The sequence below is a fragment of the Cololabis saira genome, chromosome 5 (genome assembly GCF_033807715.1).
Source record: "Cololabis saira isolate AMF1-May2022 chromosome 5, fColSai1.1, whole genome shotgun sequence".
Taxonomy (NCBI): domain Eukaryota; kingdom Metazoa; phylum Chordata; class Actinopteri; order Beloniformes; family Belonidae; genus Cololabis; species Cololabis saira.
Window position 1 is genome coordinate 29,484,723 of NC_084591.1, and position 20,200 is coordinate 29,504,922.

The 20,200-nt window shown below is 40.8% G+C and overlaps 1 protein-coding gene across 3 annotated transcripts in view; it reads left to right on the forward strand.

Moving 5' to 3' along the window:
* Positions 1–18,743, forward strand: part of slc1a2b (solute carrier family 1 member 2b) — a 28,896-nt gene extending 10,153 nt beyond the window's left edge. Inside the window, exons 1-11 of one of the 3 annotated variants that reach the window (XM_061721497.1) lie at positions 5,146–5,414; positions 7,744–7,883; positions 9,501–9,653; positions 9,816–10,066; positions 10,239–10,386; positions 10,807–10,933; positions 11,146–11,379; positions 11,470–11,664; positions 12,133–12,267; positions 12,415–12,676; positions 14,793–18,743. In XM_061721497.1, coding sequence (XP_061577481.1) covers positions 5,377–5,414; positions 7,744–7,883; positions 9,501–9,653; positions 9,816–10,066; positions 10,239–10,386; positions 10,807–10,933; positions 11,146–11,379; positions 11,470–11,664; positions 12,133–12,267; positions 12,415–12,676; positions 14,793–14,864 — 1,755 coding nt within the window. In that variant the 5' untranslated portion in view covers positions 5,146–5,376 and the 3' untranslated portion in view covers positions 14,865–18,743. Of the gene's footprint in view, positions 1–5,145; positions 5,415–7,743; positions 7,884–9,500; positions 9,654–9,815; positions 10,067–10,238; positions 10,387–10,806; positions 10,934–11,145; positions 11,380–11,469; positions 11,665–12,132; positions 12,268–12,414; positions 12,677–14,792 lie in introns of those variants that run through there. The other 2 variants (XM_061721495.1, XM_061721496.1) reach the window with 2 other exon arrangements.
* The last annotated feature ends 1,457 nt before the right edge of the window (positions 18,744–20,200 follow it).

Below are 20,200 nucleotides of genomic sequence, written 5' to 3' on the forward strand. Positions count from 1 at the left end.
CAATTCTTAGTGTACCGGTACTTTACCTCCACCACCCTGCTTCAGATACCATAAGGCCGATATTTACAGTCAAACTTCACGGTGTAATATTTTATTTGGCTGCATTTGCATTTATTTGTACACAAATGCGAGGATGGTGAATTTGGGGTGAGAAGGGGGTATACACTTGGACAAGAAGTGTGTTGTATCATCTACATGCATTTAAATTTGAGAGTGCATCAGGTGAGTTAAGTGATGTATGAAATATGATTTCTGCTGTAATCCCATTTTATAGGGCCAGCTGCCCAACACAGATGCCATCTTTTCATGTATCCACAGATTACCTGACACTGACAATACTGAGCCCCAGCATCTGACCTTTTTCTAATCCCTTCAGATCACCTTCACTTATAACCTAATTTGTGTGCTGTTTAATTCATTTCCATCACCATTTCTTTCCTTTCCCTTCCCCCTTCCCCCATATGTATCCCTATATTGCTTTCTTGCCATTTTACTGTTCACAGCCTTCCTTGTCACCCGCTCTCAGCCACATTGTAGGCACACTGTATAATATTGATATTTGTTGTAGGGGGTGGGGTGGTTCTGCCTTACTAGCTGATTTAATGAGCTCCTATGGGGTTCGGACTGAAGCCATCAAAAGCTGTGTGCTGCTACATAGCAAGTTCTGTTAAACAACATATGTGCCTTTGCTAATGATAGTTGCTTCAAATGCAGCAAGCATGAACATCAGAGAAGCTATAGGAGGAGAAAGAGGGGGTATAAATGTGTCTGCAGCGGGTGTGTAACCCACCATTTTACGGAGAATGTTTGATAATGGTACAATGGGAAAATCTCACGTGTTTGATCATCAATTCTCTTCTGACCTTTTGTCTCAGGAGCTGTCTGAAGTGATGGGGGCAGGGGCAGGGGCAGTTAAGACTCTTCGAATATGTTGTAGATAAGAGTTATAAAAGCTGATGAGAAATGTCTGAGAAATTATCCAGATTAATTTGGATTATCTCATTCGGTCCCTTGAAAACTTCTCATCATAATAGGCTGTTAGCATGTAATTACAATGGGACTGGTCACATCTGAGAGACCTATGCAGACCACCACACTCGCCTCAGGACTCACAGAGGCTCTCTCTAATGATTGCCTCATTATAGACACAAAGAGTTGTGCTAAACAAAAGGAAATCTAGGGGGATGCTGAAAGATGGGCCCGTATGGCTCATTTATTCACTGTCAGGATAGTGATGCACCCTGACTTAAATATTTTGGGAAAGGTTTCCAGATGAAGAAAACTGAAGTTTGTACGGCACTGCTATTTCATACAAAGTAATTATTTTGTATTGTATGGCTCAGTGAGGAAAGTGACAGAGTAATAGATTGGTTTCTATTAAATGAATTGTTACAAATAACACACAGAGGCCTAAAGATAATAAGGGCTCTACGAGTATGTGACGACTTCATACTTCTACCATTTATTAAGCAACACTATAAAGCAACGTTTCTGTGTATGAGTTGTAAGGTAGTCTGTTAGCTGCATTGCTGGAAGTGATCTCACATGTCACTATCACAGTCTGCCATGTACAAAGCAGCACTGTCAGTGCTTAAAAGAGTCTGTCTGATCTGTTCTAATGCTATTTACTCCAAAAGTTGGGAGTCAGAACCTGAAAAGAAGTCTTTTTTTCAACCTCAAAGCAAAATAGAACATAGTAAAACACATGGTTGCCTTAAGATTAGCTTTGATGCCATTCTGTTAACAACACATGCTCAGTAACAGTTATGTTAACCACCTTACTGAAAAGGCAGATTAGCTAAAAATATGTTTAGGAGATATTTCAAATGCTTCTCACTCAGAAAATCAACTAGCAAATCAAACTGTTTAGGTATTTTACCATATATTTGTGTTTCCTTGGGTTGGACACCGAACCACAGTGCAAAAACCCAGTCACTGAGGAGTTACAAGTCAGTATTCTTTATGATGCTGGTCCCAAACCTGGATAAATAGCAAAGACTGTGTCAGGAAGGGCACTAAATCCCCGGACGTAAAACCCATGGCAACTTGATATGTGAAACATGATTCATCGACCATAGCAACATGTTCCAGAATAAAGTCAAAAACAGTAGAAGACTTAGCAGCTGACCCAGTGATGAGGCACTAACAAAGTAAAAGGAAGCAAAATATGGCTTAAAATGTGATTTCCTGCTAAATACATGATATTCAATTTTAAGTTTAAGTCCAGCCAGTGAGATAATAATGTGATGTGTGTAAGTGCTTTGTTAAACACAGCAACCTTGGACCATGAAATGACATAGTGTTGGTTGTTCACGTCCCTCGGAATGTGTCACTTGCTCTCCATTCATTGGTTGGTCATTGAATTCTCTCTGAAAACAATGAGTGTCGGTATGAAACTGACTTGGATGTTTATCAGGAAAAAATCTGCTTCATTCAGAGTACGGTTTCCCTGGCCCCAAGCCAGTCTTTGATCAGATTTTACTCTCACTCCAGGGTCCACTTGGAAATGGTTCAAGAGAGCTTTAAAGTGGACCACTGAGTATCTCTGTGCAGCCACTCTTAAATTAACCAAATCGAGAGGATAAAAGTTTAGAATGGGTAATGCTTCTTGCAGTAGCTGGTGTAGGAAATGGATGAATTTAGATGTAAGAAAACATTCACATGAAGGTCGAAGACTACATGTGACCACATAGGAGCTTATCTAATGGTTGTAGGGAAAGAGCAAGTGTTCGTGTTGAGTCTACACAAAGTTTTGAGTTCACATCCCCCTATGGTCAAGTTTTTGCTCTAGATACCTCTCTGTCTATGACTGAATGCATTTGTCTCAACAACCATCAAAGGGATACCCGGATTGAGGGTGTAGAGTGACAAAAAATCCCTTTCTTTGGATGCTGGAATTTATCTGCCACTTCCTATGCACCGCACCATCTGAAGTGTTTGCTGAGAGCTTTGTTTTCATGTGTGATGGTGGTGGTGGAGATGGGAAGAGGGGATTGCTCACAGCTCCTGGGTAGCTAGTATGTGTGAGCCCATTTCTTCCCACTGTAATGCAAGTGGCTGTGAGGCCCAAAGGGGCCAGATATATCCGGAACCTGGCTCACATCCAGTTGTCTTTACCTCACATTATACTGTGATGCACCAATCATGAGAACTGGGATTGGGCCCCTCGAGAGACCGATGGGATTTTTGTATCGTCATTAACATGTCCTCCTGTATTATTGCATAGACAACAAAATATTGAATTTGAAGTCAATACACACAACTGGCCACTAACTCCGACTTGTTGATTATTGTGTAAACAAATGTTGGGAATAGTTCAGTGATTAAAGACAGTTTATGACAGTAGCTCATTAATTATGCTGCAACACAACATCAAAGCCTGCCTTGCAGGGTTTGTAAAATGGTTTAAATGCTCTGTCTAACTTGTCCATTTAATAAAAAAATCTCTATTGTGGTAAAGATGAATTGTAACTGTTTGCCTATCTGTCAAGCCATATATCATGTGTAAGTGTTTTTTGTGTTGGATATGTGTGTGGCTGCAGGCTTCCTCTTTCCCCTTCTCTTTAAGCCACAGAGCGTTGCTAAGGCAACCCCTCGTGGTCCTTGCTGCCTCGCAGTGGCCCTGAATGCCAGCACTCAGGGAACCTCCTCGCTCTGGGAAGGCTCCATAAAATCGGGATAATCGCTGTCGATTATGGGAGACAATGGGCTGCCGCTTCTGAAAGATTCATTCATCCTGGAAAAAAAAAAGACCGAGGAGGGGGGAAAGAGAAAGGGGCGCCTTGGTCCCTTCGCCGCTCTCCCACGGTGGGCACAGGCATGACATCAGGGGCCTGAAAGATCTGGGATTCTGGATATGCCCACTGCCCCCTACCCCTTCGCTATGCCCTTGCTCCCCCTCCCGTCTGAACCCCCCCCTCCCGTCTTTTCTTGCTGCTGCCAGTTTGGATGCAGCACTTGGCCGGACGAGTTGGGGCCACTGCCACTGTTTGCATGTGAAACAAAGCCCCTCAGAAGGAAGAGAGAGGAAGCAGAGAGCTTCACATGGTACCAGCCAAGAGCAGTGATGGCTGCCTCACCCTTCCCCCTATCAGGCCCCTTTTTTGGCTGAGAGGTGCTGGTGACCCCAGTACCCCTTATTCGCTAGTGTCCCTCTTACTCCCTCCCTTAACCCCTTTTTCTCCGTCCCATGTCTCTCGCTCTCATCTCGATTGCACCCCTTTCCCTCAGAGAGCCCTTTTAATAAGTATGACATGTCAAGGGATTTAGGATAAGGGATTTTTGAGACAACTTTCCAGGCCGAGATGGCATTCCTTGGGCCTCTGTTGTGCGACCGGTCATTTGTTTGAAGAGGAAATAGCTTTCCAACACATTTCCCTAATTAGAATAATGTGATAGTGCTCAATACGATGTGAAGTCCCATGCTGTTTGGAGACTAGTGGGAAATCAACGTGACACCACCCTCACATGAATCACATCGGTCCGTTCTTGGGCATTAGTGCAGTTGGGAAGTTTTATTGAATGGTAAGATTACATAAAGCTATATGCTAGAGCGTGCATGTGTCTTAAATATATGCGCGGGAAGGTTTTACTGTGTGCTCACGTATATATTCTTCCTAATATCTGCTCTCTTTAGTCTAGAGAAGAGCCAACATTAACCTTTTTATGTGTTGTCCATCAGGACCTCAAAGCCCTGGACAGATTATGGATGTCAAATCTTCTGTCCATCATTCCTTTGTTGTTTATTCCCATCTCAGCGAAATCATTACTTGAAAAGCACTGCTGTCCACACTGTGCCATTAGTGATTATCATGCTCATCTCCAGCAACCTGGCTGCTCTCAATCCTATCCATAGAAGCAGTGAGAGTTGGGAAGTGGGCTCTCTAGGAGATTACACAACCCAGGCATTGGAGGGTCCGTGAGGGATTTCACAATTAAGGTCATATACTAACCCCTCCATTTATTTCTACTTTAAGTTATTCATTTACTTATAGGTTTATTGGATGTGTGTGCGTGTGGTTGTGTCTGAGTGTATGCGTGGGCTAGTTGGAGTCAGAAGGTGGGGGCTTGGAGTTGGGTGGGTGGTTGGAGGGAGGGGGGGCTGACTTGGTGGACATCAGGATGAGGCTATTCGGGTTGCAGCGGCTTTGGCTGTTGTCTGGACTACGCTGACTCTCTCATCTCTGGATGCTTTGGACAAGTTGTTGGGCGGCTGAAAGCAGCTAGCTGTCAGCAGAAGTCTGGTGTCTCCAGTACCCGGGACCTTATCTGCTGACACCTGGCAACGTTTTCCCATGGAGCAGTTTGGATCCTGCTGAAACTTTCTCGTGCGATTTTCCTCCTAAATACCAAAGTCTGGAGATCTGATTCTGGTCAATGTATATAGAACTTACCTCATCTTACCCAGAAATGAAGTAAGTACTTTTAGAAGCAGTTAGCAGTTTTAGACACAATATACTTTCTTGAATGATTTTTTATTTTTTTTTGTCATTTATTTCAATCACCTTAAGGACTAAATATCACTTCTCTATGCAAAATAGGTTTGTATAAGAAAAAATATATGTTACTTTACGTATTCATAGAAATGTATAACTTTGGAGAATTTTAACATATTTTTTATATTTATGTTAAATTTGGTTTACTAGGATTAGTTTTGTTTTAATTCAGCATGGTGTTAAAGCCCTGTAATACAATTAATCTGACTAAGCCCTTGGCCAGGGTTAATCGGTTTGAAAAGATGATCCCATTACAGTCAGAAGCAACAGCAGAAAAAATACTGTAAATGCCCAGAATTATGATTTCTTGTTGAACATTTTTGTCAAATCCAATTATAGTCAAAGAACTGTACTTTAAGAGCTTTTAACAGCTCAAAGACATGTTTTCTTTCTTTTTCAATTCACACTTTCTAAAAGCCCCAGCCAAGACCCAGAGGCTTCATTGAATGACTTGTTAGGGGAGAAGTTCTCAGCTTGTGAAATGTTAATCAAAGCTAAAATTATGTACAGCATGTTGAATTCTGCTACAACATAAAAAATAAAAAAAAACACATTACTATTTCGCTCTGTTGGGAAGTGATGCTAAATAATGCAGCAACTGCTGGAGCTAATGACTGTAATTTTTCATGTTCTTCAGTTCAGACCTGCTTTCTCATCTTTCTCTGACTTTAGAGAGGTGCTAATGAGAGGATTATGACAGAATATCGCCCGTTTCCTCTCTTAGAGCTAAAAATACCGAAGGGGAGAGCAAAAAGGGACAATAATTTAACAGTTCTCACCACTCTTGCTGCATTGAGTAGGGATTCTTTGACAGGCATATTTTTCTGTGTTTTATTTCTGGGCTTTGTACAAATTCCTCCAGCTTTGGTGTGAAATATGAAATAGCCGAGGTAGAATGTCAGGATTTGACTGCTGGTTGCATCTATTTTCTGTATTTCACACCATGCTCTGAAATTAATAGGAATAAATAGGAGTGCTGGTCCATCTGTGTGCCTGGAGGCTGGCCAGGTGGTCTTCCTATAGCTCTCACCGCAGTGATACGCAAAGCTGGCGAAAGTGTGAATAAGTGTGAAAATGTGCATTTGCTGCGGAAATCTCAGTGACCTCTTTAAGAACAGTGATACAACTACAAAGAACCTTTGGTTATGAGAATATGTTTTCATTTGAGCTCCCTCTCTTGTCTTTGATCAAGTCTCAAAAGAACAAAAAAAAAACAACAAAATACTTGATTTGTGTTTTCAATTCATAGCTGACCCATCCAGGAGGACGTTGAGGCTTTCCTCTAGCAAACACAAAATTATACTTCCTCTTTTTATTGTCGTTGTCTGTTATTTTCTGACTCATCTGTCTAACTGACAGTGACAGACACAGTTCCCTTTTGTCAACTCATCCACACCTCAGTGGTGCTGCTGTGGCGCTTTCTGTTGCCTGTAAGTGGCGTGTAATCACTTAAATATACCATGGTTCCTCTTCCTACAGCTTAATGTCATGTTTTACATGATTCTGTCAATTATTTTTTATCTGTGATAAAGATTTTGCTCACTTGTTTCATCAAACCTTTGCGAATTTGGCACTTTTTCTGCCAGTTTTTCCTTTTCATACCTGGGGTCTGAATGCAGATATTCATCTGAAGTGATATTTAACCACAGTCATGGTGCGACCATTTTAAATTATACACAATACATTGACATGGTTGTATGTAATACTGTTTGATATCAGTGAGTTAAATGTTTATTCAGAATGTCCTGCCTCTGTTGTTGTTTATTAAACGTCTGTACCATAACACTTTTTCGGTCCCACTGTTCCTTCATCTGTGTAGTGCTGCAGTGCCTCTGACATCTACCTATAAACGCCTCCTCGTATGGAGCACCTCTTCCCACATGTGTTAAAATATTCTTTGTGAAAGAGCTTTTAATGAACAGCCTTGAGATGCTAAATGTCTGAAGTATCATCTCAAAGGGTTGCAGTTTTCAAGCAGCAGCTTGCCGTCAGTTTCCATCTGTGTGACGCTGCACTGCTCCAGCCATGAACAGAGATGGAGTGACAGCTCGGCGACACTTGAATGCTTCACACTTTTCATCTTGGGCTGTTTTGTGTTTAGCTCTACATTGTTTTAAAACACATTACATTATAATAATGACACATGGCACAATGGCACATACTCTGGATGGCCATGGGTGTGTTTCAAATGGACTTTGTGTTTTTGATTTACTCAGTCATCCTTATTTGTCATCTCTCTCTGTCACAGTGCCAACAGTATGCCTAAACAAGTGGAGGTGAGGATGCACGAGAGCCACCTGGAGCCCATTGAGGCCAGGCCCCAGTCAAAATGTGCCAAAATATGCTCCAAACTGTTCAAAAACCTTCTGCTCACACTCACCGTCCTCGGTAAGTATTCGCACCATCACTCCCCCCGGCCCAAAGTCTCCACAAATGGCAGGGCTGTGAGATAATAATAATAATAATAATGCATTTAACTTGTAACGCACTTTCCATTCAATGAATCTCAAAGTGCTACACTTAGACCATTATTCATTCATACACATTCTCACTGGTGGTGGTAAGCTACGTTTCGTAGCCACAGCTGCCCTGTAATATAAAGATAAAGATAAAGATGGACAGTGACAAACATTTAGCTCAGTCCTTCGTCGTCCTGCATCCTACTTGTAACACGAGGAGGAGATGCCATCTGTGCTCAGTGTACCAGGCAGAAGAATGACTGGGTGTTCTGACCTTCCCCAGCACATGCCACCTGTTGCTATCAAACGCTCTGTGCTGAGCCTTGGACACCAAATAAGCCCCTGGTGATGCATGAAAAAGTGTAGACTCACTGCGCTGCAGGTGGAGGTTTAATGACGAAAAGCGAAAGGCATGAATATAGTGATGCAATTTATGGTTAGATCCTAAATTAGGCTTCTTTAGCCTCATCTATTTTTATATTTGTTGTGTCTGAGAGCAAAGTGTTCTCTCTGAGTCAGAAAACTGTTAGCAGATTCGATCCGCCCCTACATCTGCATGTTTAACTTATTCTAATTCCTGTGTGTGCTGCTTCTTATATGGATGTGTTTTCAACATCTCACACTAGTTGGCAGCGCCCTCTCTAAGTGAGCAAGCCAGCATAATCAATAATCATCTGTCACTTGGCAGATAAGGGTTTGAGGGAAGTCAAATCCAGGCCAAAGAGAAGGCACAGGAAGTCGAGTGGCATCCAAAACCATTTGGTGTGCAGAATCCACAGGAAGTTGGTGGACTTAAGGACAGAATGAATACAGACGACAACTTTGTCTCCAGAAAAGTGCTTTTGGTACTAGTGTGTGTGTTATGAACAACATATTAGGCTGTGTTATCCTTGGCAGAGGAAGTATAGCCCCAGGGAGATGTTGGAGCTTTGTCTGGACTTAGACACAGAGGCCAACCGCTGGGCCTGTCAGACGGGGGGTCAGAGCACACAGAGGTCAGCTTCATTTTCTGGCAATAACAGCTTGCTGCAGGAAGAGAGCAGCTAGTTTAAAGAGGCGTTTGTCTCCAGGGGTCAATATGAGTTTTGTGGGAGGAGCTGAAATAGCCCAACAAGGTACAAAGTGGGCATAAAACGATTTTTCTTCTTTTTTTTTAATATATACTTTACTGGTCTCAAAGAGAAAGTGAAATAAATCTTCAAAAACCATTTAAGTGTAACAAGATTAGAGGCGCTTCACCAGGGGATCCAACCAGCTGCCTTGTTTCAAAGAAGTATAATCTTAATCTAAATCCTCTCTGAGTTTTAGTTGATCTTAGGTTTTGGTTTTATCTTTACAACATGCAGGAGATGCTGTCAGAAGTCTTTGAGAGTCTTTGAGTGTTCTTCACAGCTGGAATTCCAGTTGATCCAGCACAAAATGATTCAGATCTTTTAATTCCATTCCATAATTTAATTCCAGCTGAGCTTCAATTTTGTGAAATAAGATGTTGTTTTTCTTGTTGTTGATGTTGTTGTTCAACTCATTCTAACTTCTTTCACTTCAGGTGTGATCTTGGGAGCTGTAGCAGGGATGTTGCTTCGTGTTGCTTCGCCTATCCACCCAGATATTGTCATGGTGATTGCTTTTCCTGGAGATATCCTGATGAGAATGCTGAAGATGTTGATTCTGCCACTCATCATCTCCAGTTTAATCACAGGTGCAGTGAGAGTGTTTTGTATCTACACAATCGAGGAAGAGGAGAAGTAAACTGAGGATCCTTGCATAACCTTTAATGATCTTTGCATTCATCTCTCATTCCCCACAGTATTGAGTCAGCATCTTCTGTTCATTAAGTAAATACTAGGGGTTTTGTGTGCAGGTCTGGCCGGTCTTGATGCTAAATCCAGCGGTCGCCTCGGCACCAGAGCTATGGTCTACTACATGACCACCACTATTATCGCTGCTATCCTGGGAGTCATCCTGGTCTTAGTTATCCACCCTGGCAATCCCAAACTGAAGCAAAATCTGGGCGAGGGCGAGAAAAACGATGATGTGTCCAGCTTGGACGCCTTCTTTGATCTGATCAGAAACCTGTTCCCAGAGAATCTGGTGCAGGCTTGTTTCCAACAGGTAATGGGGGGGACGGTCATCAAAAGTTGATATAAGCCATGTCAGTGAGTTAAATTATAAGATGCATCAAAAAAATGAAGAACAAACAGAGTTGTTCACAGTGAAGAGGCAGTAGATCACCGCCTGACCTCTTATTGGTTTTTCAGCTTATCATTACTATTGTTTCCTTTAGATCCAAACGGTCACAAAGAAAGTGGAAGTAGCTGTTGAAGAGGATCTCAATGCCACCACCATGGAGGGTTTAGTGGCTAATATCACAAAGGAGCCTCAGTACATCATGAAAAAGTCACTCCAATTCAAAAGTGGCATGAATGTTTTGGGTATGTGATGCTTTATTAAATAATTAGTCCACATCTGTACTATTGGCACATTCTTGTGCAATAAAAACTCTAGATTGCTGTTCCAGTTGCAGGTACAGTTCATATTTTTAGAATCCTCGTCCTCTTCTGGGTTCTCTTTCATTTGCTTACTCGTACAGAGCGTTCAGGCACGATTTGTGCTGATGGAAATGCACCACGTTTCTAGCTGTTGAGACATTTCCATTGAATAAAATAAGTCAGGTAGCCATCAAATTCATTAGGATCCATCTTCTTGGCTTCTGAAATAATTTGTCTAAAAGGCTTGGAATATTTCAGCTCTACCTTGGAGCCGTGCTGCTTTCATAACCTTCATGCTGAGCTCAACTCGCCGTTCAGCGCTGCTATTAGTTTGATGCATTTATGATTTTTTTTTTGCCACAGGTCTGATTGGTTTCTTTATTGCATTTGGCATCTGCATGGGAAAGATGGGCGAGAAGGCCAGACTCATGCTTGAATTCTTCAATATCCTCAATGAGATTGTGATGAAACTTGTCATCATGATCATGTGGTTAGTATCACTCATGATTCCCATTGACTCATTTTAAAACCCATTTAGGTCATTTGAATTAGAAATAACTTTTTTCTTTTGATGCAAAGTTATTTCTCAAACCATAATAACATTTTAAAAGATTATAATAAACTCAATCTTTCAGAGTCTTAGTGAGAACTCTTTTGCATTTTAAGTGGAATGGATTAACACACAGCTTTTCAACCCATCAGGTACTCTCCCTTCGGTATTGCATGTTTAATTTGTGGCAAGATCATCTCCATCAAGGACTTGGAGGTGGTAGGCAAGCAGCTTGGCATGTACATGGTGACTGTGATTGTTGGCCTCATCATCCACGGAGCAATCTTCCTGCCCAGCATTTACTTTGCCATCACAAGGAAAAACCCCTTCAAGTTCTTTTTGGGCATCTTCCAGGCCTGGATCACTGCTCTGGGGACAGCCTCCAGGTCAGCATCGGGGTGAATGGATGGGAGTTCATACAGACGATTATATCACGTAAAGTTTATCATACTTTTTCATTTTGCTTTTTGCTCCAGTGCCGGCACACTGCCTGTCACCTTCCGTTGTCTGGAGGAGAATTTGGGGATTGACAAAAGAGTCACCCGCTTCGTGCTCCCAGTCGGCGCCACCATCAACATGGATGGAACTGCTCTGTATGAAGCGGTGGCTGCCATCTTCATTGCCCAAATGAACGGAATTCACCTTGACCCTGGTCAGATTGTCACAGTCAGGTAAGAAAAGCACTTGTACTTGGAGCAAGAATGTACTGTATAGGATTCCACAGGTTGTACAGTTAAAACCTGATGGCTGTAAGCTAAGGACACACTTTTAATGTCACCTTGATGTCCTTGATGTCCACAACTGCAATTCCGTTGCTACACCACAGTCCTTCTCATTGCTCTTCTCATAATAGCATGGGTTGAGGTGACAGTTTTATACCACAATATGTGCATGAACTCTCAAATTCAACATCCTATCTCTCATGGTGAAGGGCCCACTCTGGTGCTCTTCAACCCTTCCCTTTTACATAAGCACCACCGAGTGAAGATCATTTGTAGCTGTGCGATACGCCTGTGAAATGTTCATTAGTAGCTGAAAAGTCGTAGTGTTGAGAGGGCTGGCATTTTGAGGGATTTGAGGTAACGTGTAGTGTGTCTGAAGTATGTGATGGACTGCTTCTGTTCTCTTTCAACCTCCAGTCTGACCGCCACCTTGGCCAGCGTCGGGGCAGCCAGTATTCCCAGTGCTGGCCTGGTAACTATGCTGTTGATCTTGACTGCTGTCGGCCTGCCGACCCAAGATATCAGTCTGCTGGTTGCTGTCGACTGGCTGCTGTGAGTTTGACAAGAGGAAAATGTTCATTGTGGTTCCCCTCTGCTGCTGCATCGGGGTCTTCATTTTTAAGCATCTAGAAAGTACAATGTTCTCATTGCTGAAAAAGTTCAACAAACCCACCGCTGTTGCCCGGTTTCACTCTCCAGGGATCGATTCAGGACCTCTGTGAATGTGGTTGGGGACTCCTACGGTGCGGGCATTGTCTACCACCTGTCGAAGGCGGAGTTGGAAGAGCTGGATGCGCACGCGGCCAAATCTGACGACATTGAGATGACAAAGACCCAGTCTTATTACGACGACATGAAGAACCACCACGAAAACAATTCCAACCAGTGCGTCTTAACTCCGACCGCTTCCACTACCGCTACCACCACTGCTAACAATTCTGTCTTAGTAGATGAGTGCAAGGTACAATTAATACTTTCAGCCGTAGAGACTTCTATATAACTATTTCTCTCTGTTGCATGCTCACCCTGCACATTTGCTTGACTCTGTTCGTTTTTTCGTTTCACCTTTGTACAGAATGATGTATATGCACCCACTGTTTATGTCACAGGTGAAGTGAGAGAACCCCAGTTGCATGTGCATGTACAGTATGTATTCACCCCTTTGGAATAGCAGCTTCAGTGTCATATGAACATCCTGACCATCTATGGATTAAAATATAACAAGAATGTTCGCTTAAGGTTAAACCAATTTGATGACTAATATTTTGGAATTGTATTTGAACATTTGAACAACCCCCCCACATATGAAAAACTAAGCCTTTCCAACAAGACAATTCTATAATTATTATGTTTTATGATAGGATTTGCTTCAGGATTGCAGATATATAGAGTTACCGATAATTAGTGCTTCATGGTTTCCTTGCACAGTATTCTATACCGCAGTGTCTCTGCGTTATTCCCCTCTGGGTTTTTTATATCTGACACCATCTGTCTCTCCCCACTGGAAGAATTATGCTGTCAAATCAAGATCAGCAAAGTATCTCCAATAATGTACAACAAAAAGCATCTTGGATCCTAAAACTGAATCCATTCCAGGTTTTAATAGTATGATTATGTGAGGGCTCAAAAGCCCTGTTCTTTGACACACACATCCGGGGGGAAAAGGTCTGCTGATGAGCCTATTCATTTATTAAAGGGTGAAGGGTGTTGCCTAGCAACACTGACACCCTTCACTTAAGCAATCTGTCCATAGTAAGAAGTTATATCCTCCCTTTTAATCTCCATTTATTCATGGGCATGAATAAATGTGACACACAGGCTTGCTACTGCCAGATTTAACACTGGCTTATGTTTGTTTTCTTTTATACTCTGTTTGCATGTAAATACTGTAACTTGCAACTTTTTAACCCCTTTTAGTTACAAACTTCTGTAGAAGACTTGCAAAAAGAAACTATAATATAACAATACATTCATTTTGTAATATTCTGTATGTACTGAGTTTTAAACGGGGTGTGTGTGTGTGTGTGTGTGTGTGTGTGTGTGTGTGTATTGTATTTATAAGTCATTCATTGTTTTTTTTTGTTTTACATATGTGGCCATCATAAATTAGTGGTCATAGCCCACATTCGGACTACCACAAGCATGAGTGGTCATTGCTGATTTTCCAGGATTTCCATTTGGCGTTGCAACCTGATAACAGGTTCCGCTTCAGTTTAAATACCAAAGCAGCTCAAAAGTTGATGTTGATTTAATTTCTTAAATTTTTTTTTAAGAAAAACAAATGCATGCAGACTACCTCAGAGAACCAGAATAACAGACTATCCCTGATTAAAAGTAACGACTCGGACAGTTCAGGGACAAAGTAAATAGATTTGGGGGCAGTTAATAAAGACACAATGTGCTGTTAAAGTTGGTTTTACATTTACGGACATGTTTTCTTGATGAAAATGCTACTTGACTGAAGGTGGGTTTGGGAGCGGCAGCTGCCCTCGTCCCACCGGAACGGGGATCCGTCCAAGAATCATTTACCAGGAAGGTAGTTCAGGGCAGTTACGGCCTACATTCATCTTTGCTCTTATGAGAAAAAGAGATGAGATGATCTGACATAATTCGTAACAAGAGTCATGGCAAAATTCTAAGTAGCCTAATATTGTGTTAATTGACCAAAATTATAGTTCAGAGACAGCAGCATCTTATTTAAATCAGCTTTCATTGCACTAGAATGTAAAAATGCCTCCTTTATATAGTTGCTGTAGTGAGTTTTTCATAATCAAATTTAGAATTTAGAATCATCAAATATTTACCTCAATACATGAAAAAAACGGTACAGCAGGATAGACGAGTAAAGACGCTTTTCTTACAGCAAAAAATAAGCCATGACCAACCATGCTTTCGAAGCTTTTCAAATCCCACTGACCAATCAGATTCTTTGGCAGAAATGTTCATTAGTCGAAAGAAATGGAAACACTGACTTTCATTTTGAGTTTTTTTTCATTGTAAGTGTAATGATGTGTGTGTTTTTACGTGTGTTTTGCCTTTGGATCTGTTGTTAAGATGTCGCTGCTAACTGCTTGCAGGTAACCTCAGCCACTAACGGCTCTGCTGCGGAGTGCACGCTTGTCGAGGAGGAACCATGGAAACATGAATAATGGCAGCACAGAGATCCCTTGCTCCTGGGCTCCACAAGCTTTCCTATCTGGTGATAGAAAAAACGTGAATGAAAAGTCACATGAACAGAACTACTAATTGTTTTTTTTATGTAGTTATGTTTTCTTTTTTTTTCTTTTTTTTTAATTAGTCCCTTTAAAGATTTTTGTAACTGTCTATCTGACTGATATGTAATACTAATTCACTTAACCGTGAACTGATAACAGAGGTATACCTCACCTGTTAGAGCGCAGTTATATCCTACATAGCAAATACTTGCACAACATACTTCAAGGCCTGGAGAGGGAGAGAAGAAAGAGAGAATAATTGTTAGATAAGCTATTCTTACATCCCAGTTATATGATGAGAGACGAAGTTGATGTGTAACGCGGATGCACTGAGACCCTCCTCCAAGTCTCATAAAGGTGATTTATTAATATCAGAGGATAAGAGGGAATCAGCGCATTTATCATGACTCCAATGCAATCTGTACTGCACATCCTGGCTTTACATCTTTGTCAGCACCACTACGACATGTGCGCGAGGCCATTTCCCTTTTTTAGGCCAAGTCTCTCATCTGAAGTCGTGACTGTCTGTAAACTACGCCTGTTTGCAAATTGTCAAGCATTGCCAGCTATCTCTGAGGTCTAGCAAAGCGATCAAAGAATGGTAGTCAGGACCACACTGAGCCTCGAAACCTACAAGCACAGTCAAAGTGGAATTATGAAGCACAAATTGCTCCAAGGGGCCCTTTTTTCTTTTCTTTTTTTTCTTTGTTGTGAAAGAAAGATTTTTTTTCTTCTTAATTTTACTTGTTGAAAGAGATTTAAAAGTTATTTATTTGCTCGACAGAGTAAGACATAGAGAGATATAGATTTTCAAACATGACCAAGCCAACTATAGGGACCAAACAGGCAGAAAATCAATCAACTGGGAGGCTTTTGAACTGCCTCCGATCTGTGACAAACGCTCACGTTTTGATAAATTGTCCGGCTGTAGCTGGCAAGCACAACAGCTGATCACTTAAAATTGAATGCACAGAAAATTATTTCCCTAAATATTAAACTTCACAGAGCACTTTTTCTCTTTTTTCCCCCCAAAGTAACCTTTCGATGCCAATGAAATTAAGTTTTTTTTTTGTTTTTCAAAATAAAATTCGTGAAAAATGTGGGATTCCTGAATAAAATGTAGAGATTGAGCAAGAAAGCACACATGAAGCCAAAATGCCTGCAAGGTAAATTCTCTCTCAGTTTTTCAGAGACTCAGGCTTGTATGTTTACTCTTTTACATGAACTTTCTTGTTAAATCCCCAAAATGTTTACGTTCTCACTTGAGCATTCCAGTTCATGATCATTGTCTATGAACAGCACAACTTTTGAAAGTTTTCTCCCTGAAAAATGGTGACAGTTTACTGCATAGTTCTTCCTGAAAGGAAGCCTTTATAATGGAAATCAGAGGTCTCCCAGCACAAGAAGTGAGCACAAACAGGTATCTCGGTGGTTGAATGTTCCCAATGTACGACCTGAAAAGGTGATTGTTTTATAACAGTGATGGAGCACACATTTAAAAGCAGCGCAAACATTTAATAGCAAAAAAAAAAAGGTACTAAAGAAAGTTGATGCCAGACATTAAACGGAAAATAATTTATTTTCACCACCATAGCTCAAGACTGTTTCTACAAACCCTAGAGATGCTGCAGCTGTGTGTCCATGTTAGTGGGAGGGAAGTTTAGGGGGCTCAGAACAAAACCATGAGCAACTCCACATGACGCCAAGATGAGCTCAACCATCAGGTAAAATTATAAATATCTGCCTGTGTTAGAAAATGACTTACAAGGAGCGCAAACACATAATGTTACTCATTAAAGCTGCGCAAGCTAGGGCTGAGACCGCTGCGATGTGGTTGTGTGTTTGGTTTCTTTTGCATTGCATCCTTTTCTCCTCTCCTGTGTCTTTTCATTTGTGCTGAATGAAAACATCGCCTTGAAGGTGTTCACTTCAAACAGATGCCATTTAAAGTAACAGTAGAAAAACCTAACTCAGCACTTAGAGTCACACTGTCCTTTAGCTCCCGACACACTTGCAGATCTTTTCTTTTAAAGCTCAGCCGATGGTGTGCTGAAAGTGTGCTTTCACACATCATTGTGCACACTTTGTGTTCTGCCGAACACAGCGGAAAAACTGACATTCACTCGCAACAAAATACACATATTAAACACTTTTAAATGTCAAAGATTACTACAGTTATAATGATAATTGGTGAGCTGCAGAGCACAGCACTGGAACCCTAGCAGGCTATTTGAGCCCCATTTTTACCCTTCGTGATTTTCAGGAAAACAACATAAATTAAAAAAATGAAAAAAATCTGTTCCGCGAGGAGACAATGGAGTTCGTGGTGTCACCGATGGGAATTGAGTGTTGGACCACCATTACGTTCAAACTCACCACTTTAGATGCATGAATTAAATGAAATTATAATTATTTTTTTGCACCACTATATTAAAAGCATGATATTCTGAAGTGCCTCCTTGCACTTTGTGTATATATTGTAGGTAACAGATGTTTTTTTGTTGGTTTCTTTTGGGGGTACGGGGTATTGAAATGGTATGTAGGAATATAGTCTCATTGCTGTGACATTTTTAATGTAATTCTCTAGGGAAAAAATATCTATGTCTTGAGTACAATTAGATTAGACAAAATGTATAGAGGAACCTGTGTAATGAAATGCTTTATTTTCTAATTGCTCTTAACTAGTCATTTTACTTACCTGTCACACACCAATATATAAATATCTTTTTTGTATCTAATGTAAGTGTTTAAATGTTTGCTCCATGAAGATATAATCAGTGTGAATTCATCGTCATTGTATATACATAAATATATAATTGTTCTGTTCTGTGGCAATGCAGAATTTCCTGAAATTACAGTGATCCTGAAACCATCACTGCTTGCATGAATAAGAGGGGAAGAAAAGAGGGTGAGAAAGAATGGGAATTAAAAGAGTAAGGGGAAGTTTCTTGTTTTAAAAGGAGGCCAACTTTAGGTCGCAATTAGTGTTTAAAATGCTACTGGAAAGAGTGATAGAGGAAAAAAGTCAAATTTGCCCCGTGTGGATAATAGAGTATGGAATCAAACAAAACCAAGTAGTTCAAATGAGTGAAAGAACAAGCATCTGTGGTGTTACGATGCCTATTACAGTATAGAGCAACAATCCTCAGGTGACTCGCATGAAACATTTTTCAAAGGCGAAAACTGGCTTTAGTCTCAGGCATCTTCGTTTACCCAGTGCGTGCGCATTTAAAGCTGCAAGACGTGGATATCTAGAACTGCTAGTATCCATGTCAGCCTGTCAAAACGCCACGTCTTCACACATTCCACCTCTGCTGTGCCATCAACATCAAAAGAGGTCTGTTGACATCCCGCTTGGTAAACTGCCTTTTTCTCCACTTGCCTTTTTTTTGCTTTGTACACAGAAACCATATGCACACACAGGCACCTGAAGAGTGCTCAGCTAAATGGTACTGATGACATGGAAACTGACACAACAAAGAGCCAGCATATCTTCAAGCTTGTCCTTTTCTACTGAAACGTGTCTTACTGATCAAACTCCTGAACAGAGCTGATAGCCTGCCTCACGCCTGCCTACTATGTATTTTCTAGATCTTTCTTTTCTATACCTGCCCTGCTAGTAAAGCTGTCGTCACCCTGATGTAAGGGCAGAACCTGTGTGTGTGTGTTTGTGTGGGAAAATACACTACTGAAAGAAAAGAAGAGAAAAAACATTCTGTCTTTGGTCTATGGCATATACATAAAAATCTGTTTCTACATATCAATAAGTGTTGTACCTTTGGTGTACATATACAAATATAACTAATAAATGTTGATTCATAACTAAATACTGGCTGATAGTTTTTTTTGTTTGTTTTGTTTTGGAAAGATTTGCACTCCAAGTTAGTTTTTATCACGTTTGCTGTTAGGGTGTTAATAAACGAACAGAAGTGGAGGCTCCACCTGCTCGGACATTTGTCTGTAGTACACCGTGTCAGTCAACTTGCACAATGAGGAATATATATATATGGAATGTATATATATATATATATATATATATATATATATATATATATATATATATATATATATATATATATATATATATATATATATATATATAATATGGTGCGCAGGCTCCGAGCTCATCCCTTGCCACCTGAGGCCGTTTCCTACAAGTACAGACTCATAAAAGATGTGTAGTAGTGAGTAATAAAAAAAAAAGGGAAAACAAAACACTACACCAGCTGCCATTAACTAATTACTAACAAGTAGAGGAGGAACAGGTGAAGACAGAATGACCTAGGTAAGGTTACGCTGAAGCCAAAAAGTTCACGTACTGTTTCTCTGTGTGGCCACTAGGGGAGCGACTCACCAAATAATAGCTGCAACATTTTCTGCAGTTTGTGACTCTTATGAGCTTCTGTGGCCACTCCTTAATCAGACTTCACCTGTAGATTGTAATTTACTTAAAATACCAAGTTCTCACTCATAGATTTAAAATAATATTTGTCATGACAGACAAGAAAATAAATATGTAAAACTTACGGTCGGTGTGCTGATGCATTTGGCAATGTATATGGAATTGATGAGATGCCCCTCCCCCCAACAAAATTTGGTTCAGACCCTTGAAGACTTGTGCCAGCTGTGGTGATGTCAGAAGTGAATGAAGACAAATCAACAATGTTTGCTTTTGGAGTGAGCAGTAATCAAATCTTAGTGAATTTCTCTAGGTGGCAAGATAATTGAAAAAGCTCTTCACGTTAGGGCAGATGAACGTGGAACATGTTTGCATAAGGCTACACACAGGCCGCTCTATGCAAGTAGTGAAGAGATGTGTGAGCTGCACCAAGGAGCAGCTGGTCTGTGATTGCATGAACTGAACAGTCTCTGGAATAAACCCACGATTATATCGTCAAAAAGACAATAGAAACCTTTAAAAATGCATCAGCAGCTAAAAATGCAGTCAACTGGTGGCAGAAAATCTGAATTATCTCCCAACATTCTGGCTACTGTTTTCAGCTGCACTAGAAAGATCTTCAAACATCACCACAGCAATATAAAAGTACAAACATTCATTCAAATGGACAGGCAAGAAGTGTTAGATGATGGAGATGATGACCTGGGTGGCACGTCACAGATATGAAACATTCATCAAATCACGCAGCTAATTTACAGAAGAAAACTAATTCCAAATTTAAAACATTAACAACTGACACCAAGTGGGAATTTGACCCAGGAAGCAAAACTCAACAGAATTAAAAAAAATAATGGGAAGTAAAAATGTACAG